At 39.0% G+C, this 27,383-nt stretch overlaps 1 protein-coding gene across 1 annotated transcript in view; it reads right to left on the bottom strand.

Moving 5' to 3' along the window:
- LOC140277323 (leucine-rich repeat transmembrane neuronal protein 4) overlaps positions 1 to 26,867 on the bottom strand; it is a 105,469-nt gene extending 78,602 nt beyond the window's left edge. The window contains exons 1-2 of the mRNA XM_072372298.1: positions 26,077 to 26,867; positions 15,593 to 17,154 (exon numbers count right to left, since the gene is read on the bottom strand). Of these exons, the coding sequence (XP_072228399.1) occupies positions 15,593 to 17,154; positions 26,077 to 26,080 (1,566 nt within the window). The 5' untranslated portion in view covers positions 26,081 to 26,867. The remainder of the gene's footprint in view (positions 1 to 15,592; positions 17,155 to 26,076) is intronic.
- Between the last annotated feature and the right edge of the window lie 516 nt (positions 26,868 to 27,383).

Raw genomic sequence — 27,383 nt, 5'->3', positions numbered from 1 at the left:
TTGGTTCTTACACCATAAACCAAGCTTCATCATCAGGCTCCATCCAGGTTTGAGCAGCAGAACCCTGGTTAAGGTTACCCAAATGGTGCCTCAGTATTACCATAAAGAGTCTAATTGCTGTGGCTATTATGTGTAGATATTTTGATATTTTAGTGGACAGAAATACTCTTACATTCAGTATGAAAATGTTTGAAAATCAATGTGTCATTCAGGTGTGTCCAATAACAAGGAAAGGATTGTTATTGAACATCTTGAAAATGAGAAAAAGCGGGGGGAAAAACGGTATAGAACACAACTCTGCTGTTTTGATTTACATGATCGGTTCTGTTTCTCTTCCCATTTACCCGTTTCTTGTCCTAAGTGGGTTAATTCAGGACCACCATACAAGCTCATCATGGTGAGTCCACAATCTTGGATATATACAACAAAGCTTTACCATCTAATCCTACCCAATACCTTAAATGCCTTTTTCCATCTTCTGCGTGATTGAAATGGAGTGAAAAGGCTTAGCAGATGATGGGAGATCAGTGTCAGTGTTCATTTCAATTTCAAGTTTAAACAAAAAAAAACCGCTAAAAAGACAAGTGTCCCCTTTACAAAGCCTTAAAATTAAGCTGGGAGCTCAGCAGCCACAAAAATGACAAAAAATCTTATTGAATCAATATGGGGTTCAGTAGGGGAGTGGTGTTGGGGTGCTGCTGTAGAATTATTAATCGTACTGACAGTGATACACCCATTCCTGCAGCCACAAAATTCTCCACTCCTCGAGGTTGATGACAGAGGCACATCCTCCAAGGTAGAAAATAATTAAAACCTGCCTTAAGCTCTCCACTACCCAATATTACTGGATCCTTGTCGGCTAGAATATGATGGGATGAATATTTATTATGGTTTCTAGCTGTTAAGGGGTGCATGGAGAGGCTGGAGAACAACAAAGTGGGAGAAGCTGGTTTCACCATTTCTGACCTGATTGACGCCCCAGCTTGCAGCAAGTAATTCATTCTGAGAGGGAGGCACAAGTGCCCCGCTCCTTCTCCCAGCACAAGTTTATGATAATCCTAATAAATTATGAGGCGCTGCACAGACATTAAAAACTCTGATTGGCATTAAATCAAACAGACTGTGCCTCTCAGGTCAGAGTGAGCTGAGAGCGTATATGTGTGTTCGTTCTCCATTCTCCCTTGCAGCTATCAATTTTTCTCAATCCTTAAGCCCTACATCACTCTTGGTCCACCTACCCATTTCTCTATCCTCTTTTCTTTTGTCTACTCCCATCTTTTGACTCGGCTTGTAATTTTCCATTGCTTTTCTCTACCCTTTCTGTGGCAAACCTTCCTCTGCTGCTGACCTGATAAATTTTAGGTGAAAGCGTAAAATGTTCCATTGGGAAAAAAAAGTAAAGAAAGAAGTCTGAGATATAGAGTGAATCTCTCAGTAGCATGTGAGTGTATGTCATTGTACCTTTCCTTTATTTTCCATGATTCACATCATTGCTCTGTACTTTTATCCCTTCTGCAGGTGTTTTAATTCATGGCTGAATGGATAACCAGTTTGATGCCAAACTATTTAAATCTCACTCAAGCACTTATGCACACAGTGCAGATTATTCAACCTCCATCTACTAGAACGGTCATAGGTCTAAAACATCAATTTGTTGACGCAAATCTGGTTAGCCTGATGCTGATTACTGCCATACACTGGCCCTTATTATGAGGAGATTGGAAAAAAAAAACCATCTACCTTGATTAAAAAGAGGCAACAAAAAAATCTGCTTAACTGTTTAATTTGTGACTAGTTCATTACTTAAAATACATGGGAATGCAGAAATTCATTTTCACGGGTCGAGTACACCGCCACTCCAGTAATGGATCTCTAAAAATAGCACAATGTTAAATATTAGAATCTTTCTTTAAACATAAAAGGGCTTGAGGCTGATCAGGTACGTATTTGCTGAGGAAGTGAACAGTTCAGTAGAAGAGAAATGAGTTGAAGGAGAATGTGATAAAAGTGTTCTTTTTTCCTTGACTGCATGCACTTTGGGATATGTCCCAATTCAAATTCCATCACATAGTGAGAGCATCAAGATAATTGTATTTGATGATGAGTGTTGTAATTCAGAGGGCACTGACCCTGTCCATCCTGCTTTTTAATGGTCATAATCAGTGGCAAAATGGCAGTAAAAAGGCATCACTGTATCTGGGATGCTGCACAACAGGTAAAGTGAATGAGTTAATTATAATAGAGAATCTTTTCTTGGACAGGCCTTAATCCATGATATACATGGTTGCAGTTTCTGTTTTCATTATGGATAAATCTGTTTTTTTTTCAATATTCCAACCAACAGCTCAATAGCTCAAATTGATTTTGTTTTTCAAAAATGCACACATTCTTTCACCATTATTATGAAGTTAAGATCCAGTCCACTCACTACACCTCTGTTATAGAGTATGCTTAATTCGGAACCACTGCACAAATTACTGGCACTTTGGCATCTTCCTAAATAGAATTTCAAAGAGGTATAATTTTTGGAAAAAAGGTACTGCAGTCTGATATTGAAAGAGGGTATATGCATAGTTTCCAGACACTCTAACCCCTAAATATCCTTTAAAAGGAACAACAGCAGCAACAATGTCATTATTTTTTTCTTTCATTCTTTTATGTCAGTCACACAACCAACAAAGTCTTGACTTCTGATTATCTGACAGATACTGGTTTTGTTTGTTAAGTTTTGTTGTGGGTGATGTTTGAAACTAATCTAGCCACAAGCTTCATCTGATCTTGCCCTAATTCCCCAAAACTATTAACAGAGATGGGGACAAGCAAAGAGGTTAATGAATACTGTTGAAAAGACAACAACTAACATTGTAAAGCTCAGGGTGGTCTTACCTCCTTTTGCTCTCAAAAAACAAACAAAGAAAATAATTAAATAGATTACAAACAGACAACTTTAAATTGACTAAAAACACAATAGGCAGCTAAGTCACTATATAACATAATCAGTAAAAGATGTCTAAGGTTTCTGAAATGTGAAATATCAGATTCCATTTTGTACAGAAGACACAAGGCTCAGGTGGGTTTTCTCCCACAATCATTATCCAAGATCATTTTCATATTTCATGAGATAGTCAATGAATACAGAGCAGGGCCCTGGTCCCTAAGTAGCCTCACTAGCCTCATGGCACAATCAATCCCCAACGTATCCATTGTCAGTTTTGTCAATACAGTGCCTTTATTACCCAGCTAATCCGATCAATAAGAGGGACCATTATATTTTACAGTTAAAGACTGCCTCAAATTATATGTTATTTTGCTACACAAGCATTGTTGCATTGTAGAGCAGATTTTGCACAAGCAGAGTATGTGTATTGGAGAGAAATTATGCAATTGACATTTTCACCCTTTTTCCATCGTCTTTTCACAAATGCCTCATGATGTCATTCTGTTTTCATCCCGGAACGTTGAAAAGTAAAAAATCCGACAACACTTATTCTCAGAACATGTGTTCATATAATTTCCTTCGCAGTTTGGACATATGAGGGCAGAATACTAAAGTGAAGCTGCTGAGAAAAGAAGTCATCAATCATGAGCGGGATACATTTTCCTGCAGCAGAAGGCAACCTGCATCAAGCTCATGCGTTGAGTCCACAGTGAGTGGGATGTTGGAGGCTGTCAGAGACAGGTAATTAACTAAAAATAATGTGCTTGACACACCAGAGGAAAAGACTTTAAAAGAAATAGGAGACACAATGGAATGAGACCTCTGAGAATAGCCCTACTGGAGAGATGACAGTTACTTTGTATGCCGGCATGAGAGGATGCAGCATGTCTATATATATATATATATATATATATATATATATATATATTGATAGCCTAGTCATGATTACAAATTGAATTGCATGTGCAAATGTCCCTTCATGTAAAAGTACAGAATGATTTTAATTCATTAATATGAATGAATCACCTGGTGTTTACCAGGTCTGGTAGTCTCTGGATAGATAGAGACTCCGATGAACAAGAGCATGTGGCTGTGTCATTTTTTTATTTGACAAAACCAAGGCTAAGAGGCAGAAGCAGTGTGTGGTGAAAACTACAAACTCCCCATGATTCAGTGGGTTGTAGATCCCCCTTTAGCAGAGTTAACTTCATATTCTGCATGATGTTATCAGTCTCTCTCATTGTTCCACAGCTCTCTTAAGGTTCCACCAGAGCATTTCAACCAGGTTGAAGTCTGGCCTTTGACTGGACCGTTGCAACCCTCAATGCTTTTCGTTTTCAGGGATTCTGCTGTAGATTTACTTGTAGGTTTGGGATCATTGTCCTGTTACATGACCCAATTTCAGACAAGCTTTAGCTGACGAACAGATGGCCTTACATTTGACTCTAGAGGACTTTGGTATACAGAGGAGTTCATGATCAACTGAAATACTGCAATGTACCCAGGTCATGTGGCTGTAAAACAAGCCCATATCATTTAGAGAGAAGAATTTTACCTGACCAGATCATTATTAATATGTTCAAATACATAAAATCTTAGAATTGAAAGGTTTATTTTCTTTTTCACATTACTACATATTTTTCTTCTAACCTTAATGAATTTATCTTTAATATTGGTAATAACATTAAGTAAAGATGTTTGAAGCTGTTTTAATCAATATCACAGAATTTCCACTGCAGGATCAGTGTCATTTACACTGGTTTCCTGAGTCCAATCAGTCGTAAGTTGTGTTTTCATTGTAGATGTACTTTTTTAGTCCAAGTTGCATAATTAACCAAGCTTTGATCAAAGGCACCCTTTCATTCTTAGGTGTCAGTCACAGTCAACATTGATCTGATCATTTTGGAGAACTGCAAATCCACTGGGTGTTGCCTCTGATTTATTATTTTGCTTCAAAAGAAAAAAAAAAGAAGAGGCTTTAAGCCTTTTGAGGGTGGACAGCTGTCTGTGGAGGAAGGCCTCTGTGTCTTTGTGAACAGACGCCTGCCAATCTGAGGAGTCTGGATGACCGCCCGATTCCTCTCGCTTTCTAACTGCTTCTCCTTTATGCCAGTCGAATGCTCTGTCATGTTGAACGTGCATCTCTGCCAGGTGTTCACCTGCATAACTTTCTCACTCCACTTCAACTAAGAGCCAGTCTATCCTCTCTGCATGGTGAATTTGCGAGACAGGTTGACTGAAATACTGTCATAACCAATAATAGCACAAAGGGTCCTCAACACGGGAAAAGGTGTCCATTAGCCTACAGTTAAGATCATTACACCTGCAGTTTGGAAATAGTTTGTCACTTTGCTCTTTTATTTCATTGCCCAACCTTTGGATTTTAATTACTTTTAGGGGGCAAAATCAACATATGGTTGGACAAGGCCTCATATACAAGAGCAAAAGGCTAGGAGTTTAATTAATAAAGATGTAAGTTATGACGTCCTAATGGGTACAAAAAAACTTGAACGGGAAATTCTGGAAACTGCCATTCGAGCCCAGTACGTACACCCCCATATCACTGAGAGGAGTTGTTATAGGAAACAGGGTGCACTGAGCATACACTAGAGTGCCTTACAAGGTTCTCATAAACAAAATCATGTTTACTCTGGAGAAACTGTTTCTACTTTTCCTGGATTTCAAGGAAATCCAGAGAGCAGAAACATTACTATTTAATGAAGAGTGGATGAAAAAATTGCCAACAATCCATTTTGATTCTTAATACTTGGTCCACCCACACAGAAGTGCAAAGACAAAGCTCACACCCTGTCTTTTTGGATAGTGGCTTTTAATTACAGTGGTTAGCTAATTAGGACAAAGCTACATTGCTATAAAAACTCTTTTTTGAAGTAATGAATTAAGACTCCTTGAAAGGTGCAGTCATGAATTCCAAGTAAGTGTCCTGTCATTAAACCCCATGGAACCTATTAAAATTAAATTCTAAATTAACTTAGGAAAGATTGGATATTTCTGTCTGTCAGCAGTGTTGTTCAAGGATGACAGGCCAGTTTTATATGACTCATATTCAGTTTATTCAAAAACACATAATTATTTGGGTGAAAAGTCCCAACAGAATTACAGTGCTTCCTTAGACCATTAGTGGGCCATAGATTTGAATAAAATTGCTTAAGAGTGCCTATCACGTGAATGGCTTGGTTGCCCTCTTGTTCTTCATATGTGCAGAATAAGTATGTGCAGAAAATAAGTACAATAGGCTAAGATGCAGGTCAAAGAATGACTCATCCATTGCTCTTTCTGAAGTAATTTTGTTACCAAGTGAAAGGCTAAGGGTGATATGGCAGTCCAACCTGTCTGAAAATGATCCAACCAACAGAATGATGTAAAAATAAATGATGACTGAAAATGAAAATGGTGTTTAAAACGGAACGTCTAAATGTAGGATTTACTAAGTCAGACAGGAGCCATACCCTAGTTGTCTGGTTGGCAGTCGTGTGCAACTGACACATCTTTCACCCTCTACATATAAAGTATTTTGTCTGTTGGAAATGGTAATTATTTCACAATCAAAGGCTGCTTAACAACAACATTTAAAAAAGGCACAGTCTTCTGTGGTGTAAATCTGCCAGCAAGGGGTGCCCTCCAATGCAGGGGAAATGATTCCGGATCCCTCTTAATAAACTTCATTGAATGTTTTATTCAACAGACAAACATATACAGTTTGTGAGCAGGGCTACATAGTAAACTGACAAGCTATAACCAAATGGGCATACACAATTCGGTCACAGTTTCAAAAGCTCCAAAATGGCAAAAGCCAAAGTGCTGAACCGAAGATTTTTTTCAATGATACATTTAAAAATGTAATAATTTTATGTCCGATACCTACAACGTAGTTTAACATTATGCTAAAGCAAAATTAAGTCATACGCATACATACGTGCGATAGTGAGGTCCACCTGTTTTTTTTTTTTGTTTTAGGCAGCTGGCAAAGGTGAAGCCCTTCCCTGCACATATGTACTTTGAAACTGTAATCCACGCCTTCATTACATCCCGGCTGGATTACTGTAATGCACTTTATCTTGGAGTCAGCCAGTCCTCCCTCGCACGTCTCCAGTTAGTCCAAAATGCTGCTGCTCGCCTCCTAACTGGAGCACGTAAGAGGGAGCACATCACTTCCATTTTAGTCTCCCTCCACTGGGTGCCTGTGCATTTTAGATATAATTTTAAGATTATTTTATTTGTTTTTGAATCTTTAAATGGGCTCGCCTCGCCTTACCTCTCTGAGCTGCTCCATCATTATACTCCTGCCTCAGATCAGCTGGTCAGCTGCTCCTGGAGGTACCAAGGGCTAAACGGAAGCTCAGAGGAGATAGAGCCTTTTCCGCTGCCGGTCTTAAACTATGGATCAACCTCTCATTGCACATTAGACAAGCCTCTTCACTGTCCATTTTTAAAACTTGTCTTAAAACCTATTTTTATTTCATGGCTTTTTCAACCCAGCATGAGACTATGTTTCTGTTTTTGCTTTATTGTTTTAATATTGTTATAGTTTATTATTGTTTTTTTTATATTGTTCTTATGTTTTATGTTTTATACTTTGTGTTGTTATTCATGTACAGTGCTTTGTTTCAGCCACGGCTGTTGTTAAAGGGCTTTATAAATAGAGCTGAGTTGAGTTGACTCCTTACATACATGGATATGAAAACAGTATTGCACTCTCTTCCTGCTCTTAACGTTACTGATTGACTTCTCAGCCCTCAGGACTCCCTCTAGGCTTCAGAGTTCAGGGTCACTGGTTTGTTATACATGTCCCAAACAAGTCACACATCTGATAGTGAATAAAACATCACATTCTACCATTAGGGTGAAGAAAAATGAGAGCCATTAGAATATCTTAAATAAAGAAGAAAAGCCACACTAAGTTATTCTCAAAATAAACATAAATGTACACATTTATCTCAAAAACAGATCATCACAGGTGTAATGAATGCTTCATTGTTGAAAAAAATGCCTTTTATATCATATAACATACATTTACCTCTGTAAATGTGAAAAGACAGTGTCAAAAATGACAAGAAAACCAAACACAGTCTACTTTGAGGCATGGCACAAAAATATTACCATTTTGTCTCTCTCATAAAACTCCAGTTTCTTTTCTCACAAGCAGTGACAAAATGTTGCACTACTTGCTTCATCCATATGTTGGGCTCAGTAGAAGTTGCCATGTAGAGTAGCAGTGCTTCATCAGTTGATCGTGAAGCATATTCAGTGTAATAAAGCAGACAGGAGTCTTCTGTATAACAAATGAACACAGCCTTAAAAACGGCTTTGAAACTAAAAAGACCAGAAGGGGGGAAATAATTATAATTGCCAAGCGAGCCGATAGAAGGCAAGTACATGAGCTTCAAATTGAAGAAGATTTTAAAATGAGAATCACCGGAGAGAAGAAAAGATAACAGAGGAAGTGCACTTTAGCAAGCTTAGCAGTAACGATACACTTGGGCTGTTTTGCCAAAACTATGAGGAGAAGAAAAGAGTCTTGCCTCTTCTGCAGGTAATGTAATTGCTGTATTGGTGATCTAACATCCTCATTAAGCATGGATCAAACAGCAGAGCAGAAAGCAGCAGCATGGAAGCAGAGTGTGAAACAGACAGGATTAGTGGATGAGAGAGATGTTTTCTCATGCACTGTGCATGTTTGAAGACTCCCACATGGCTAATTGTAGACTAAAGACACAAGCATAGATACGTTCAGCCTCCCCACTGAATTGCAGATAGCTTACTTGCCCTTGGCTAACCACCCCGTGCTTCTGTAAAACTGTTTTGAGCAGTTAATAATTTGATAACATGACCTTGGGAAATGGAGGGACAAATAGACAGGCAGAAAGGGACACTTTAAAATATTTACTCTTTTGGCTTTTTTGGAAATGTTGTTTTTTTTACTCTTCCCAAACAAGGTGATATTCCGGAGAGGCATAGATGGCTTAACTCTTTCCCTGTTGACACTGCCACCAAAGACTTATAATATATTGACATATTTCAACTATAGCAATATCTGTTTCTTGTGAAAATAGTTTTTTGCAGGTCCTGGTACCTGTTGGAATCCGAAGTGAGTTCAGAGTAATTAGTGTAAGACAAATTAGTAAGCAAGCAATATATTGGGAGGAGACCCCGGGGAAGACCCAGGACACGTTGGAAAGACTATGTCTCTCGGCTGGCCTGGGAACGCCTCGGGGTCCCCCCGGAAGAGCTGGAGGAAGTGGCCGGGGACAGGGACGTCTGGGTTTCTCTGTTAAAACTGCTGCCCCCGCGACCCGACCCTCGGATAAGCGACAGATGATGGATGGATGGCAATATATTGAAAGTACAACTAATGCTGTCAAAATCATCCATTATAGATGATTTAAAAAATCTTGTTGAAGAAAGAATCTTTTTTTAAATGGATTGTCTTTAAAATGTTAGATGGACATGAACAATGCATGTCACAATTCCAGAGGGGAAAAGTGCCATCTTTCAAATCGTTTATCTGCTAAATAAAAAATGCATTTTTAATGGTTACATTAGTTTCTGCTTTGGTATTGCCAAGAGGCATATATTCTTTGCAATTTGCCAGGATGCTATCTTGAAAGTCAAGCAGAGGTTGAAGACCACCGCCTGTTTCACAAATATTCGGGTTAGGGAAAGCACTGACTGCAGGCTGTTAGGAAAGGTGAAATATTTTTTGTTTCTCCTATTCCTATTTACAACACTTATCATAATCACCTGACTCTTGTGCCTCGTCCATGGATCTGTCCACAAACAGTGAGAGCCTTGAATTATATTCCTATTAAAGGTTTTATGAAAATAGAAGTTTGTTTTTTTAAGTAAATTTTACAATAAAGTGCTTCGTGGTGCATTTATCGTCTTATTTACATATTAGATGGCTTTACATGTTGTTCCTGAAAGCCTTGAAAATTAAGATTTCTTTCTTTTTTAAACTTTGGTTTATATTTGGAAATGTAATCAGAAGAATTTTGGAAACTGGATTTAGCCATAGTTCAGATTTCTGATCCTACACCTTTTATAAATTGCTTTGTTTGCATTATTTCCATATTTAAACACAAGATTTCAGATCAAGCGTATTAAAAATGCTTAATGCTCAGTGTAAGTATAGAATTGGGGAAACTTCACTGCAATATCTGCATTTTAAAGTACCCTTGAAACAGCTTCTATATCTTTTGCCTTTTTGTCTTGCATAGTTACATATTTCATTTTTTTAGGCTGTTCTACTGCCTTGCAGTAGTTGGTCAGCTTCATTTCATTTGTACAAAAAACTGGTGCAGGATTAATTATCATCGTTTTTAGATCGTTTTCAAGGAAATGGCTAACTCTGAAATTCGTGAAGACATTATTTTTTTGTCTTTAGCCTTTTTCACATATCTGTTGCACACATGTGTACAATAGGCTTATTGGCACAAAAAGTGCATCTCAGTAACCCACCACTTTCCCTTATTGGTAATTCACGCATGCCAGACGAGCAGACTGCTCAGCCCTGCATTGGTGTGCACTTACACACATCAGGCCGGTGTCACAGAATCAGCTGAGTGACCATAGTCGCTGGTTAGAGTGATGTTTTCCACTATGTTGGCTTGCTCTTATGCATATGACCCATTTTGACTGCTACCACCTCCTTTTCTGGCTCTGTACTTACGACACATACGACAGAGATGCACAACAGAAGCAGATTAATCCCAGCTCAAAAAGCATGTATAACAATACTTATCGTCATGACACATACTAATGTAAAGACTAAGTACAATACAAGAACGAAAATGAAATAAAAACACTAAAAGATCTATTTGATTTCTTAAGACTCAGCATCAGAATGTTTCGAGGTAAAACTGGTCATGAAACACTTTTAATTTAGATTGATTTCCAAAAAACAACAGTAGGGGATCATGTTTTGGAACGCGTTTCAGGGGAAATGATGAGGAGATGAAGTCAAAAGGGTTATCTTGCTGGCAAAGAAAAAAAATTCAAACCTGGCTATGCAAAGGAAGGACTTAAATTGAGCTGACAAAGTGGACTTGGCGTTGAATCAAAATCAATACCAGAGAGGGAAATTTAGGCAATTTTGTGTCCAGTGCAAAAATTGATGTTTGTATAGATTTCTTGAATTCAGACTGCCAAGGGGCACAAATCAGATCTGAAGGAAAGGTGATAGATGTTAAAGGATGATGGTAGTGTTGGTAGACACATGGATATTTCACAAAGTGAAAATAGGTAATAGAGTCATCATGGAAAGAGATTATATGTTACCATATGCTGTTGCTAAGCTACAAGACTGATTAGGAAAAAAGTGGAAATGGTAATAAAACGATATTCTGACACACAAAAAGGTGACACGAAATCAAGTGAAGTCCACTGAACACATCAGGAAGAAAGATAGAATTGAACAGATCAAAGCAATATCAAAATGAAATGACCAGAAAATAAAATGTAGTCTGTGGGTTGGTTTAAGTGACAGGGAGGTGAAGATTGCACCATCTTTACACTGTTCACTAAAAAGGGTTGCCAATCTCTTGACTCCTGCCAAGTGCACCTGGGAGATCATAAAGGACAATCATGTGAAGGAGTTACTATATATTGGAGAACAGAATCCAAATGAAAGAAATGGTAAGAGTCACACAAGAGGCATAAGCAATTCCTGCTCCGGGAAGAACGGACGTGAGCTGCTGTGTTCTTGAGCCTGAGGAGAGGAAGTGAGATTGCGAGGTGTGCAGAGTGCAGCAGGTGCTGTTGCGTTCTGTCGGGTGATTTATGTCCACGAGAAAGCAACAAAATGTAGAAACAAGATCGGAGCACCTTCTGTGATGAACTCAGGACTTTCTGGACTTCTGACTGATAGCTCCTGTCTCCCCACAACACAGTCTTAAGATGAGACACAATGACAGATAAGGCATGACGGTGTATTTTCAGGAATATCTAAAAAAACACGAAAGTCAAGGGAAGTCAGAGAATATAAAAGAGGCTTGGGGAAACAACTACATTTTGCATAATGCTCTGCTGCTATTCTCTTTCCTCCACATGCTTAGCTTACATAGTTTTCACTCCAGGTGGCTACATTTTTTTTAAAGTTTACCAGTCAAGTTGTGATCTTTTTGACAATAATAGCCCACTGGTATATTCAATTAATTTGCAAACTGCAGATTGTAACTGAATGCCAACTTTCCTTACTTGTGTACATCTTATTCACAGTATGTGGAGGAAAAGGTGAATGTGCCCAGGATCTATGTGTTATGTGATGTTTTATTTATTTTTTACTGCAAGGTATTATCTTTTACATTAAAGTTCAGACTAACTCTCATCTTTTTCACCCTCCTTTATTTTCTCTATGTGTCCCTGTTATATATATATATATATATATTTGCTCTCTCTTTTTAATTTGACAGTAGCCCTTTCAAATCCCTGCACACTAATGAACTAGAAATATTCACAGGACCAGTTAGTCCCAAATCTGTTAAATTCTGCCAGTGATGTAGAATTGGCCCTTAGCCTTATCAGGGTGTGTTAATTCCTGTTCTTTTTTAGCTTACACAGTAAAAAAAAAAGCCAAGTTCCGTCAACTCAAAATAAAAGCCTACTGTGATTTTAGAGGTAAGGGTAAGTTAGCTTCTGACTTACCCTGAGAGATCCTGTGTGGATTTTTTGAAAAGCTTTCATACAGTGGAGGCGTAAGATACCTTTCAAAGATATCATCACTTGTAGTGCCTTCCAAGGTGCTGCTATATACTTCAGATAATAGTCAATCCAACTGGCACCAAGTATCAGGAATGAAATAAGTGTTAAGAATGAAATTCAGCCATTTTATCACCTATGCGACAGACTGGAAGGCAACCAATGGATTTCTTTTCTTTGTCTTCATCTTGTGTGACTGTGTCATCTCCTCCTTAGTGTTGTTATTGCAACAATATATGTTTGTTTTCCTCACACCGCTCACATGAGCAATTTTCTAATAAACACTGATAGCATGTTGTCTGACTCAAAATGTGGGAGTCCCCTCATTGGACGAACAACAAAAACCAAAAGACTACTCAGTCATTTCGGTTTGTTAAGAAAAACGGCTTACAGGAACTTACCAACAAAATCTGCTCAATGACCAGTGTAAGGGTGTATATTAACAAAGTGACTTCCATTTTAAATGATTAGCATAGCGTCACCCCCATTTCCTACTGATCAAATTACTCGTTGGACATTTGTCTTCTGTGTGTCTTTGCAAATGACCTAGTAAATTGCTTAAATTATAAGTGTCAGTGACACAATTCAACTCATCCCTCTGGTAAACCTCTGGAAAGCTTTGTGTATTTGTTAATTTATTTAGTGGCAGGATAAAAAAAAATCTATATATCCTTACAGAACTCTTTAAAGATACTTATTATGTTTTTGTACTGTATAAATCTGTAATTTGCACCTTCTTTTCATCATATTCAGGCTTGGGGCCGGGCAGTATCATCGGGCAATTATGTCTCGGTATTTTTAGACGGAATAGCAATACAAAATATATATCACAATATTTTCTAGAAATGTTTATTATTACCAGTTAGGGCTGGATGAAAAAAAACAATCTCAAAGTTGGATTGAAATTAAATCTATGTACATCTCTTGGTAATCATTCCATATTTTCATCTGATCTGCTGTTGGCGCAAACAGCCTATCCATCAGCACAAACAGCAGGCCATCCCATCAAAACACATGCCCATTTATTACTGCAAAGCATTCTTGAAGCTACGAGCAGGGACTAGGAAAAAAAGCATGTGGGGGAGAATCTGTGAATCCGTGGACCGGACGGGGGACATGAAGCAGGGGTATAATAAAGAGCTTGTTCAACACATTTTGAGATTTCTTGCTACTTGCTGTGTAAAGTATGCTGTTAAGTGTGGGTAAATGGCCAACAATGACAAGAAATTGTAAGTGACTCATCAACTTACAGTGTCACCAACAAACACAGAGGTAAAACAGGGGAGTGACTGTACCATGACTGAGGAGAAACACAAGCATGGCTTTACAAGAAATAATAAACACTATACAAACAGTTTTGTCTGATTTTGTATTTTGTTTTAAAAAATATCTCTTTAAACCTATACCTTTTTAGACTATTCAAATGATAAACCGATTGCATTTTTTTAACAGAATGATTCTATACTGATGTCTTTGTTTTCATTCGGAAATAAGATGAAGTTGTATAGGGTTGCATGCTGGTATGAAGCCTAAAAAACGCTTCAAAATGAGGTCATGTGAAAACCAAATAATTAAAGCAAACGGAAACCCGGCATTATATGGACAGTGGCTGAACTATGTTAACTACCACTGATAATTAAGTATTACAACATTTTAACTCAATATAAAAACAGCACAATGAGCTAAAAGGAGCCAATTAAAACCTTCACGAGGGACAGCAGGGCAACAGCAACAAAATGGCAGCTGTGACATGTGCTCCACTTTTTACAGATCAATTACAGCTACCCACAAGTATTTCATTTGACAAAATGACCTGCCTCCAAGGAAGTCTGGCACTAGGTAAAAGAAATAAATGATATTGTGGATGATAAAATCCACCTCCTTACTGTTTAAACATCAGAAATGTATTCCATGGAAATGCTGAAATATCTGAGACCTAAAGTCAGTGTTATGAATTAGCGAGATATTTCTCCCGAACCTGTTTTTATACTGTTTATTATATGTATATTGGATAACTACAACAGAAAAAAAGATTTAACCAACATTATTTACAGTATGTCTGGTACGTTAAGAGTGTAATAAGTGTAAGCTGGATTTTCACTCCTTTTGGGATTATCAAAGACTGCTTCTGTGTTTATGTCAATGTGTTACAAATACGTTTTTTTACCCCCTAATCTATCCCTGAGTGAAATAAAGTGTAAATGGTCAGTCAAAGTATTCATTTTGGGTTATGCATGACTAATTAAATGGGCAAGTGAGTAAACAAGTGAGTAACTGCAAGAAAAATGAAGAATGCAAAGCAGAAAGGCACTGCTGTTTGGGGGCGGTGAAATTTTCCAACAACTATCTTGAGTCATAGCTGTGTCAAGAAAAGTGTGAAGAAAAGTCATTTGCTCAGAGGAAGTTCCGTTCAGTGACAAGAGTTTCTATCAGCATTCACGTCCACTGTCCAGAAGGGAATCTTCTGAACATTTAGCTATTCTCCTCACACAAATCTATCCGTCAAAAACTAAATAGCAGCAGAGCAAGCACACAGTACAAAGTTTGTGACGAGTGAGGAAAAAGGCAAAACTACCTGAGCAAGCACAAATGTCTTATTACACACCACATAGCCTAAACTCAAGATTATAAAAAGAATTTGATATGTAATCATTGACATTTGCATCTCAGCAGAGATTTGGGTTTAAGCTAACATACAAACACCCATCTGAAAAAAAGTAATGTATTGTTATACATACATTTTTACACACAAAACACACATGACAAAACCATCTCCACATTGTTTAGTAATAATCCATGGATACACAGTGTAATCCAACCTGCTGCGTAGGTAATCAAGTAATAGACTTATTTCTCAAAGCAGTGCAAATAATAACCTCTGATCTGCTCACTGTGGACAGTTTTGTCAAGGGTGAGTGATGGTGCTGTGGATCATACCTCACATTCTCGGGAGCCTGAGATGGTATAGGTGCATGGGCCAGTCCCATTCACGAGCACATCCATGGCCTCAGAATTGGTGGGCTTGTAGTCCACATAGTACTCCTGAAGGGGAGAGCTCAGGGTGCGCTCTGTCTCTCTAGGTTTCTTGCGACGTTTGCGTGCTGCTGCTGAGTGCTCCTGCAGCTGCTTGACGCTGCTAGGATAGCGCTTCCAGGACACGTAGATTACCAACAGGATCATTGCAACAGATAGAAAAAGGGCAACACTTCCGGCCACAATCTTATGGAAGGACACAGGTTCCAAGTCTTGCTCCGGGGGAAGAACAACAGGTGGAGTAACTGCTGATGAAGTGGGACCTCTAAGGGATCCTTCAGCTCTCTTTCCAGAGCTTGTTGGTAAAGCCAGAATGGCTGGGCGATGCTCTGTCTGTACAGGGATGCTGGATGGGTTTGGAGGAATGCTCACTATGAGTGTTGTCACTTGGTTTGATTGACAAACACCAAAGGCTTCAATGGCATCCATCACCTTCTCACCCTGGGCTTTCTTGGGGGAGGCGCAAATCATGGTGGTCTCTTTTGCCCCTCTAAAGTTTCTTAGCCAAGTGACCAAAGGACAGATACCGGGGCCACAGTCCCATACATTCCCAGCTAAGCTTATCATAGTCAGAGAGATCCAAGCGTCAACCACCTCCTGAGAAACATTGGTCAACTTGTTGGAATCCAGGTTGAGAGTCTGCAGGTTGGGTAAGCATTGGTAAACCACAGCATCAACTTCTGTCAGCTCATTCCCTGACAGATCCAGTTTCTGGATGGAGGCCCAGGTCCAGGTAAGGCCCTGGCTCATTGAGCGAATGCGATTCCACTGCAGATAAAGAGCCCGTAAATTATAGAGGCGAGGAAAGTGAGAGAAATTGATCTTTGAGAACTGATTATGCTCCAGATGCAGCTCAGTGAGTTTGACAAGGCCTGAAAATGCATTCCGACTGATACTGCGCAGACGGTTGTAACCCAGATCAAGGAACTCAAGGTTTCTACAATCTTGGAACAGACGCATTGGGATACTTTTTAGGGAATTTGAGCGTATATGAAGACTGAGAAGTTTCCGTAAGCCCTGGAACTGCCCAGGCTGCAGGGCTTGCAGTTTGTTGTATGACAAGTCCAGATTACGCAAGTTAGGGACAGGGTGGAATGTGGTGTTGTGGAGTGATGTGATCTTGTTGGAGCTCAAGATGAGCTCTTTAAGCCTGCGGATCCCCTGGAAGGCCATTCCATCCACAGAGGCAATGTAATTATGGTCCAAGTAGAGCCATATAAGATGGTTGAGGCCTACAAACTGGCCTGCACGAAGACCAGAGAGACTGTTGTACCGTAAAGACAGGCCCTCACAGCCTCCTGAGAGGTTCTTGGGGACATCACGAAAGGCGCTTGACTCACAGTAGACAATTTTTCCATCACAACGACAACTCTTGGGGCACTGGCGCTCACTCAGGGATGGATTTGCTGCCAACCACACCTGCATCAAGAGTTGGACCACTAGCCAGCGATGCCGCAGAGCAGAGCCTACAGTGTGGGAAAAGGAGAAAGAGACAAACAAAATAAAACAAAATAAAAACTAGATAAACGTCAAGCAAATTGTTGCAAATTGTATCTATGCACACACAGGCAGTAGTTATTATCTCATTAATCTTGACAATTTTATTTACTTCTGAAATGGTGTCCTGAGAGAAGCATCTAGGATCTGTGTTTCTACATTTTGAGACTTTACTTTTTATTACAAAGGAATGATAGTCAAGTTGTTATGCAGTCTAACGATTAATGAGTGTGCATCTGAAAGGACCCTGTTTGAAAAAAAACACAAAAAAATTTAACCAAGTTAAGCTTTGAAAGTCAAGTAATTCATGAATAACTGCGGCTACATCCTTAATGAATGAATTAATGAATGACACTTTTCTATCGTAAACTGATGTGTTAAAGCCACAGCACAAAAAAATAGAGCCCTGAAGTATTTTTATAAGAAAATAAAAATGCTTGGACCTTTCACATCCTTTAGACATCTGTCACTTAACTGTCTTCAGAACTCTATTTCTCCTCATACCATTAATGAATTACACATTCAAACTACTCAATTTGAGAATCAGTCTTTCTTCAGCTTCCTTCCCCGATTCACATTCATTGTCCCTGCAATTTACTTCTATCCACGGCTGTCAGATTCCCTCTTCAAGCCTCATGTGTTGTTTGCATACACGATTTATCTTTGAATTAGATATAATACTGTCCTGGTTCCAGATTTTTAGGTAGCCCCTTCTCTATCACAGCAATGATGTAATGATTTATATCTTTGATTTTGAGACTCGAAATAGTTGTTGACAATGTGCACACCTTTAAGGCCATATTTTAGCATCTGTTAGAAGATACATCCAGAACGATAAAATCTAACAGTGAGTATAAGTCATTACACACTTGTGTGCAAGAATATGACAGTCAGTCAGCGGCCTTATAACAGTCTTTTGTTTGACTCAGCTCTATTGACGAGGAAGAGTCCTCAAATTGAAATGACCATACAGATTGTGTGTTACTAATAGTCCTAAAAATGACCCATAGGGGCATCCTCTAAACTACTGCCCCTAGAGCAGGCAACAGGTAAATAAACTCATATCAACATTTCCACATCAGAGCTTAAAGACACTTTAACTGCTTTTTTTCCATTTATGTTTAATTTTCAGTAAGTAATGTAACACCTTACTGAAACACTACTGTCACTTGCTGGTTAGGGTTACATAATAATATTACTTGGTTGGGCTTAGAAAATTATCATCATTAGGACAACATCACAATCTTTTTACAGTCACCTTACTGGACACCATTTTGATGGTTACCATGGTAATGTCTCAACACAAAAAATTACAATGATACTTTGTCACTTCTGTGTTGGGTTTACAAATTAAAGTCAGTTGGTTAGGAGTAAAATTAAAATCTACTTGTTTTTGATCAAATATTTTTTTAAAGTGCTAAAGGGTTCATAGTAATAGTTAACATTGTTGTAGATTTGTGGGGTGATTTTGGGTAGACGCAGTCTTGAGCAAACATTGAACCTTGGTATGTGGCTGGATAAGAGATATCATGAACTAACAGTTGAGAATTTTTTGCTAAAATTAAGTGTTGCAGTTTTTTCTTTGAGGTCCAGAAAATTAAAGAAATAATTAATCTTCTTGCAGGCCATGACTAACTGGTGGTAAAGGGAGGCCTGGCACAGTATCAATATGCTGACCTTAATAAAGTGCCCAATTAGTGTCAGACTACAATATTTTACATTGCAACCTTTTTGTCGGATGTACTGGAGTTGCAAGTGCCCTTCAATAAAAGAAAAATTCATCTGGTTTTTAAGCAAACTTCACATCTCGTGGACTCCTTACACCAAACTACTTTCTTTTTTGTGTTTGGACTGATATCATTTGCAGCGCATGTTGTAAACACACACTGACAATCAATGAAGCTCACAGTTTACTCAGAAATTTCTGTATCCAAAAATATATTCATCCCTTACAAAGGTAATCATTGCACCAATCTGCAGAAGCAGATAAGTAATTAAAGTGAGATTCTGTTCTGTACAGGAAAAATAAACTTTCAAGAACTGATAGTTGTGTCTACAATCCTGGAGGCATTTCAATTCACACTCCAACCATTTCATGTTTCACCAAACCAAAGCAGAAGAGAGCTTTCCAGAGCTCCAAATAAAAAATCACTATAAACCCTGTGGAATTACACAACTCCTCTCTAGCGTGGCAAACTACTACTTGATTGCCAGTTGTGTTTGTGGGCTATGTATGTACAATATGTGTGTATAGCATTTTTTCTGGGATACATAAGCTAGCAGTCTACACAATGCTTTTGGATTTCAGAAGCTTTGAATGGACCAAAATTAAACAGAACTGATTCCCAAATTGAATATCATTAGGGGATATCCATTTTCCAGCGTAAAGATTCAATAATTGCTGTGTGCAAGAATGACTTTCTGTACTTGACTGAACACTACACTATGAAGATGGTGTGCAGTGTTGTCCATTATGTTGAGCAGCTTTTGCAGCATTCCTCTTTTGCATAATCAGCTCCAGTGGTTCCAGATTAATCCCCAGTTAAGCGCCGGCCCGCTTTATCAGTGTGTTCAATTTTGACCAGCTTGCCTATTTTGATTTGATTTCAGATGCTGAATTCCATGGATACATTTTTTTTTCTTTAGGGTCAAAGCCATCTTTTAAAATTAGGGTTGGTTTGGGCATTTGTTTGTGATGGCAAGAAGCAGGGTATGGGCTAAGGGAATGCATTATGGCAGGCAGGACCCCAAGAAGATAGAAAAATTAGATTATCTGTTTGAAAAGCTAAGAAAAACTAGCCAGTTGCTTCCTGTGATATCACCTCTTGTTCTGAGGTGAGACTGAGTTGTTTCCATTAAAATGGTTCCCCTTTACAGAGCAACTAATGATCTGTCATTAAGATACATTGATTTCCCCTTGAGGAGGTAGTATGAGGGGATGCGCTGCTTCTGCGTGTTTCAAGGCAATATCATCAAGTATGGACTTTATTGCCGTCATCAGAGTGAGATAAGATTAATATTTCTTGATAGAAGTGGTCGGTCTTTTAATTAGCTTACAAAAAGCATAATGCGTTGGCAGGCGCCACACTGAATCCACCATCTCATTAAAATGAATGTGCCATATGTAGATGTGTTACACTGATGCTGAATTTCAACCTGAAACTTGGCATTGGGGATAGTTGTTGCACAGTTGAGGCACTTAAGCATGACCTCAAATTTGTAAAATTTCAATAATCCTTTGAGCATTTGTAATCAATAAGTGTCTGACATGGAGTGGCTGAGAGGCATTATACAGCATATGGTATCGAATACAGCCATTTCACTCATCACCAAGCATCTGTTGAGCCCATATGGGTATTGTATGTGTATTTGTCTGAGTCTAAGGGTGTGTGGAAAGAGAAACACTTGTTTGTTTTCAGAGGAATCTTTCATCATTCCTTACAGATGGAGGGAACCATGGTACTGTGCAGATTATTTGTGCTGGCTATTGATTATACCAACAGCTACATCAATCATATTTCATCTTGGATCCCACTTTTGTGAAACTTTAACTTACACACTGCAGAAAGAGTGAGAGGGTAATCACAAGATGCAGCATTTCTGCATTCAGACAATTTGTTGCCTCAAAAGCTTACAATTGATAGAGAAAGTAGGTAGAGAAAACAGAAGAGCTGAGTGATAGAACAATCTTGAAGTACGATGCATTCAAAGAAAAAAATATTAACTAGAGAATAAAATGCTGGGTTGTTAGACATGAGTATATTCTAAATGCTGTCCTTCTATTCTAAGAGGTTGTGGAAAAAAATACTCTCCCATATGCAAAATATACTTGTTATTAGGAGCGATTCTATCATCTTTTACAGATTGAGGTTGCTTCACAAGACACCCCATCTCCCCCTTACTGATACTGTATGCGATTTAATGACAGATCTATGTACTAATGCCTTTGTAAGCCATCTCCTTTCCTACTCTTCCTCTAATCTTATTCTCAAAGCAGCATAAGTCATCCTCTGAGGTGTCACTCAAGGGGTTTGTGTCTCTATTACCTCTTACCTGCTGTATCTCTCATCATTGCTCTTATTTTGCTGAATCTCCTACATGGAGTTTCTCCTTTGGTCTCCATCACACTGAATTTTTCATCCCTTGAACCCTGTAGCCATGAGGATTTTTCTATCATGTGACTTCTGTTTTTATGTAAGTGGTCATAACTGCCATCTCTGTCCTCCTGTATCTCTTATTGATTTCCATTTGAACTCTTCTCCAATATTTTCCCTTATTGTTTGCTTTTAAATCCACCTTTTATGATGCATATTTCTTTTGGCCTACTTTTTGGTATTAGATATGGAAATATATCAATGTGTTTATCACCTTTCTGTCACCTTTTGGGGTTATCAAAAGAAGATAGATGATTAAAAAAAAGTTAAACCATTTCTAAAGGCATGTGTGCAGTGCTTTGTTTTGTAGTAGACAGCCTTGCTGTCGTCAGCAGGAGAAGATAGCTATTTCTGCCTCTCAACCCTAACACATAGAGGGAGTAAGTGCACTTTACTGCTGACCTAAAATAAAACCAAATGTAGCTTAATAACTTGGCAAATGGACTCACTAACTGGTGCACTTTGAGCACACACGAGTGCCTCATTGCTGTTTGCAGTCTGTCATTGACAAAACTGCTACCAGCCTCAGTCTTGACTCCATAGAGGCTGGACAGCAGCCGAACACATAAGGAAGGATGTCCCCCAAATCAGCCTAAGCCAACTCATTAGTCTCCAATTATCTTTGTGATGATAGTGAAGCCTGCCAAGCTCGACCCATTTCAACAATGGTTGGAAAACATTCTGTCCTGTTGCTGTTTGTCTTGTATTTCTTACTCTGGTTAGCTAGAACAGCACTGTAGGGACTATCATGGATATTTTGCACAATTATGCATAAGTATTACGGCTGTCAAAGCTAATGTGATAATAAAACTGTTATACAACAATGTTACAACATTAATGCCACCTCGTATTAATGCTGTTAGAAAGGTAGTGCTCTTAATGCAAGTGATTCCTGGTAGTGTTGATAATGCACCACACTATTGTTTGCCAGGAGACAAAAAGAAAAATGAAGAAGTAGAAAAGATGGCACTGGAGTGGGCTGGATGTATTCTGCTGAAAACTAAACACACTGACACAAGCTTGGCAGGAAACTGCAAAATAGCACTTGTGTTCCAGGTACTCACACCTTGAAGTACAGCAACCTCTAAATCTGCTAGTGCTAGGGCTAATAAGGGAGAGTTTTGGCTTTGCACTAAGTGTCTATTTGATGCCTGGCTCAAATTACTTACTTTTACAGTCAATGAGGAGGCAGAAAATGTCATAACTGTGCATCAATCTGTTTTTATTGCCACCTATGAGACAGTGAACATGTTTCACAATGTTCACATTACTTTTATCCTAAAATCAGGGCCTATTTAGACATCTAAATACAATCCCAATTTCTCCTCTTGGCCCTAAAGCTCAATTCGGTACCCCTTCTCTTTTGGACATGAAGGGGTAGTGTTTATCTAGCCATTTATGGCTCCAAACACATTGTTTTAAGAGCTAGATGACCACTTCTACTGAATCCCTAAAAACATCATCGAATCCAGAACATGTAATATGTGCATGTATGTATATAATGGTGTCACAATCAATGTTTGTGAATCATGAGATGGTAATGAAACCCTGGGCTTTTGTATTCTGTAGGACAGCATTCACGTGACATGGCAAGAATCAAAATGCATGAATATAAAAATGTTCAAGCCATAACCATGTTAACTTTTGTAACTGCATAACGTGTGTGGCATTTACTGCTGTCGACCAGTGTGGCTATTTCACTTTCTGTCATCAAATTGGATTGTGTGATCACATGTTGGCAAACACTTTTGCAATATGCATTACTGACACAAAACACTTCCCAATGAAACCATAGCCATGTTTCACTGTAATTTCCAACTGAATCTTAAGAAAACGTAAGTGTTACTAAGTGGAGTGTTACTAAAGACTGAAAAGAGAATTGTTTTTGTATGAGTGTATTGAACAGAGCTCAGAAATTGTAAACCGGAAGCAAAGCCTCCATGAAGATGAAAACAACACAACATGATCATTTCTGACAGGAAAATGAAGAGGCCTTCAGATTAATTATTTTTTTAATAAAATGAAATCTGAATTTTTTTCAGTTTTTTCCATCTTGCATTAAGTATATCAACTTCCTCATGAAAAGTACTGTTTTAACAAGTGTGATTTATATATTTTTTTCTTTGCAAAACTGACTATGCTATTTAGAATGTCATTTTTTTTGCTTTTTCCATAGACCTTTCTGCCTGCAAAATCCAACATGCCTTGTGTCACGCTCATATTACCTCCAATGCTACCATCGTAAAGAGTGAGATTCAACAAGTAAAAGTACCTTTGTATCAAGAATATTGCATGAATGTTTTGACATGTCTGTTGTATTTAAAATGTTTTCATTCTGATGAGTTTCAAGAGACTACAAATCGAACAAGATTATCAACTGCATTTGTGAAAAAAAATTACCTCAAAAGTAATTAGTTGTTACATCTTAAAAACCTGCCTTGTGTCCTGTACAATTTGGTGATTTTTCCTTATGGCGAGTGTACACAGAAACATATTGCTACATCACACACAACAAATTTGTGTAACTAAAATGATTGCAGTTACAAATAAGGAGTATTTTGAGAACATGTAAATACTGCTTTTGGAAAATTATGCTCTAGGCTTAATATACACTGCGTGATGAATAGACTGCATTTTGTCTTATGTGCAGTACTATCCACTGATGGCTGAAACACCGCAAAACATAATAACCACAATAAAACCCTGAAATATTGCAGGAACACTGTTTTTTTACATTTTGAGGGGGATCATAATAAAACTTTGTCATTTGATATTTCTAGAAACCCTGAAACACGTGAAATCATTGAATTTCCTTTTTAACCTTGTGGTACTCAGCCACTGTACTCCAAAACGAGGCACAAACACTGCATGGATATCTTCTCTAAAGTCTCTCACAATCCATGATTTTTTTTTCCTCTTCAAAATAGGCAAATGTACAAATAAAAAAGCCAAGAGACTGCCCTCACAGGGCCTGTTGATCTCATCTGTACACTTGCTTCAACTGACATTTGCAGAGTGCTGCTTGTTGGACGCTGCAGGGCCAGCAGAATGTCATCTGTTGCCATAATTGAGCTATGCTGAACCTACAGGCACACCACTGAAAATATTTCTTTAATTTTAATGTCACTTTGGGAAATTAAAACCAAAATTGTTTAAATTTGTATTTTCAAAGACATGAAGTAATTCTTCCTGTTACAGCCAATTTGCTATTTAAATGCAGAGATGTTGCGTGAAATGCCAGTTGGATCTCTAGTTTCCTCTCAAAGCTCTACAGACTGCACCTCCAACCCACTGTTCTATTTCTGAGAGCCAGATCTCTAATGATTTGGTCCATGAAACATAAGTGCTGTGCTGTTAATGAAGAGGCTCCCGGTCAGTTACACTGGTATAAAAAACAGAGACAATACCATATAAACATCAAATAATTATGGCTATACGCATGGCAAATGCATGGCTATACATTGCCAGAAGTTGTTATTTTGAGCCGTGTGTCCATTCGCAGTAACACTCATTGCACCTCGCAAAGAGCTTTCCGATATGTTCTGTCAAGTCAGGCAAAATTAAAAATAATCTGAGCTTCTACAGTTTGTGTTACGTGTCTTTGTGTGCTGTTGTAGTTCATATTGATGTGGTGCAGTAACCTACAGTGGGTCGATATATCATGCGGTCTCGCAGTACCACCATTGAACTTGGTCATGTGCATACGGGTTAAGGAAGGCTTAAAAGACGAAGTCACGTTAGACAAAATCATAGATGGAAAAGCAAGAGGTGCAGAAGGAGCTCGCGGGAAAGAGGGTTACACACTAAATGAGAGGGGGCATGAGGGGTGGCTCGTGAGTGGGTGACTGTGCGCACGCGTGCGGGAAACAGATGAGTGGGGGAATGGTAAGTTCTGATTAGAAGTGAGAATAAGATGGGGAAACGTGCACGCGCGCCGAACACATAAATGTGATATCAAAATGCGTTCAGATGCACGGACACACACAAACACATAAAGCATATCGATACACAGGCGCACAGTTCCATGCTCGCTTTTGAGGAGTCTCTCCTGATAGCAGGTGCAGAACACGACGGGGATGGAAATCAGTCCACTAAGAAAATCCCCCACGACCGAAGAGTTTGGGGGTCAGGCTTTAGCACTGGGATGCTACTGGATAGCTGAATTCGTGCATACTGAGAGGACAAAAAGGCAAATGATTATGCAGAGCCACGCTTTATAAAGTTGACTGGCTTCCAACATGTACCGTCATTTGCATTCCGGTCCATATCAATCAGTCCAGGCGCTCTAACTAGCTAAGAAAACAACCGACAGTCCTCATTTAATGAAACAGGATTTGTTGCTTTAGTCGCATTTTCTGAGTTGAATCTTTCATCGCGTAGTCTTGAAAAAACAAATAATAACTATCCTAGTCTCTACTAAACCGTGCTACCAGGAAACGAATGGGGGTGTAAGAGGTGTTGGGGGGTGGGGGTGGTGGGTGGCACATTGCAGCTCTGCGACTGGCAGGTTCCAGCCACATTCCTCAAGCTTTCCAAACCAGATTATTAGAAACGCTAAGACGCTCTAAAGATCACACAAGAGCGTATTTGAGGATTTGTCTATTTTTAATGCAATCATCTCATTTTGGGCAATCGGAAGTCAAAAGACGTTTTGCGGTGCATTATGAGAAAAAAAGGGGGTCAGCTTGTTTTTTGCAACAGCCTATGCTACCCTTAAAGACTGAAACAAAAACTTACCCATATCCGCTTATCTGTTAGCTCCAGCCTACAGGTTTTAATGGCTCCTGGTGCGCGACATCCGAGTCCGCATGATGCGCTCTCCACAGACAGGTATCGTCCTAATCCACTAGTCCGGTCTCTCCGCGCAGCCGCCGACTCCAAAGCGCACCTGCCCTTTACTCTCCCGGACCTGGATATGTTATCCGGTTTAGTTTTGCACCTATAACCGTACAACTGAACCGGAGCGAATGTCATTTACTCCCAACTCCAGATTGAAAGCGTAAAAATCCGGCTTCAGAACTCCTTTCCCAAGCCCTCGCAGCAAAGGGTCGCTCTATTATTTTTTTTCAAGTAACTGCCAAAAAGAGCACTGCAGTAGGCGCAGACAATAAGGAAGCCACATCCAAGTAAGTCATGTCAGTCTTGCATGCGCAAAGCGATTCCGCGAAAATCCGACCACAAAACTTCACAGAAGCGGTGGCTTGATGCGAAGAAAAAAGAAAGAAAGAAAGAAAGAAAAAAGGACGTTATTTCCCTCTGAAGTCAAGCAGCCTTAAGATTCCCAGTAAACCTTGTTCGTTTTCTGTTCTTAAAGGATGCTCAGTCCGATCCGCGCATTACAGGAAAGTAATACCAGGTTATCCCCAAGTCTCTGTGACACGCAGTCAACGAGTGTCATGGGATTGGCATCCAAACAGCCACATTTTTTGTCCCAATGTTCCTTTCGTTCTCACCGATGTTCGGTTTGAAATGCAACGTGACGCTGTTGTTAATCACGTCTGCATGTCAAAGCAACTTTGTCAGGCAGAATCGGAATGCCCTCTTCTGGTGAGACTACGATCCAGGAGCTCGTCCACGGGTGCGTCATGAGTTGAATGTGATGGTGGAATGGTTTAAAGGAATGTTCCCTTAGACAAAATGGAATGACAGGCACCACTGTGAATCCTCACCCACATGTTAAAGAACCACGTTTCAGCAGCCTCGTTGTCTGCTTGAGTGTGAGGAAATATTTAAGAAATATCATGCCGTTCAAAATGAAAACGACACGTGTGTCTACTTTCTTGAACACCAGATGATCTTAATATTCTCTGTCTCTATCTCCCTCTCTGACTGGTTTATGCTCGCTTTTGTGATGAGCATTTTGAATATATTTGAGGAAAGTGGGGGCATTTTGGATAATCTTTGGGGATTTTTGGGCGGTTTTAGGCTTGCATTTAGGTCTGAGTTATAGTGTGGGTTTGGCTTGAAGGTATTATTGTTAAGTTTGCGGTTAGAGTCTGGAATTTATTTTCCTCAACTGACAAATAAACACCTAGAAGTCTGAC

The sequence above is a fragment of the Leuresthes tenuis genome, unplaced genomic scaffold (genome assembly GCF_036924035.1).
Source record: "Leuresthes tenuis unplaced genomic scaffold, fLeuTen1.0.hap1 SCAF_19, whole genome shotgun sequence".
Taxonomy (NCBI): Eukaryota; Metazoa; Chordata; class Actinopteri; order Atheriniformes; family Atherinopsidae; genus Leuresthes; species Leuresthes tenuis.
The sequence above is the reverse complement of the archived record's forward strand: the minus strand, read 5'-3'. Positions and strand labels throughout refer to the sequence as shown.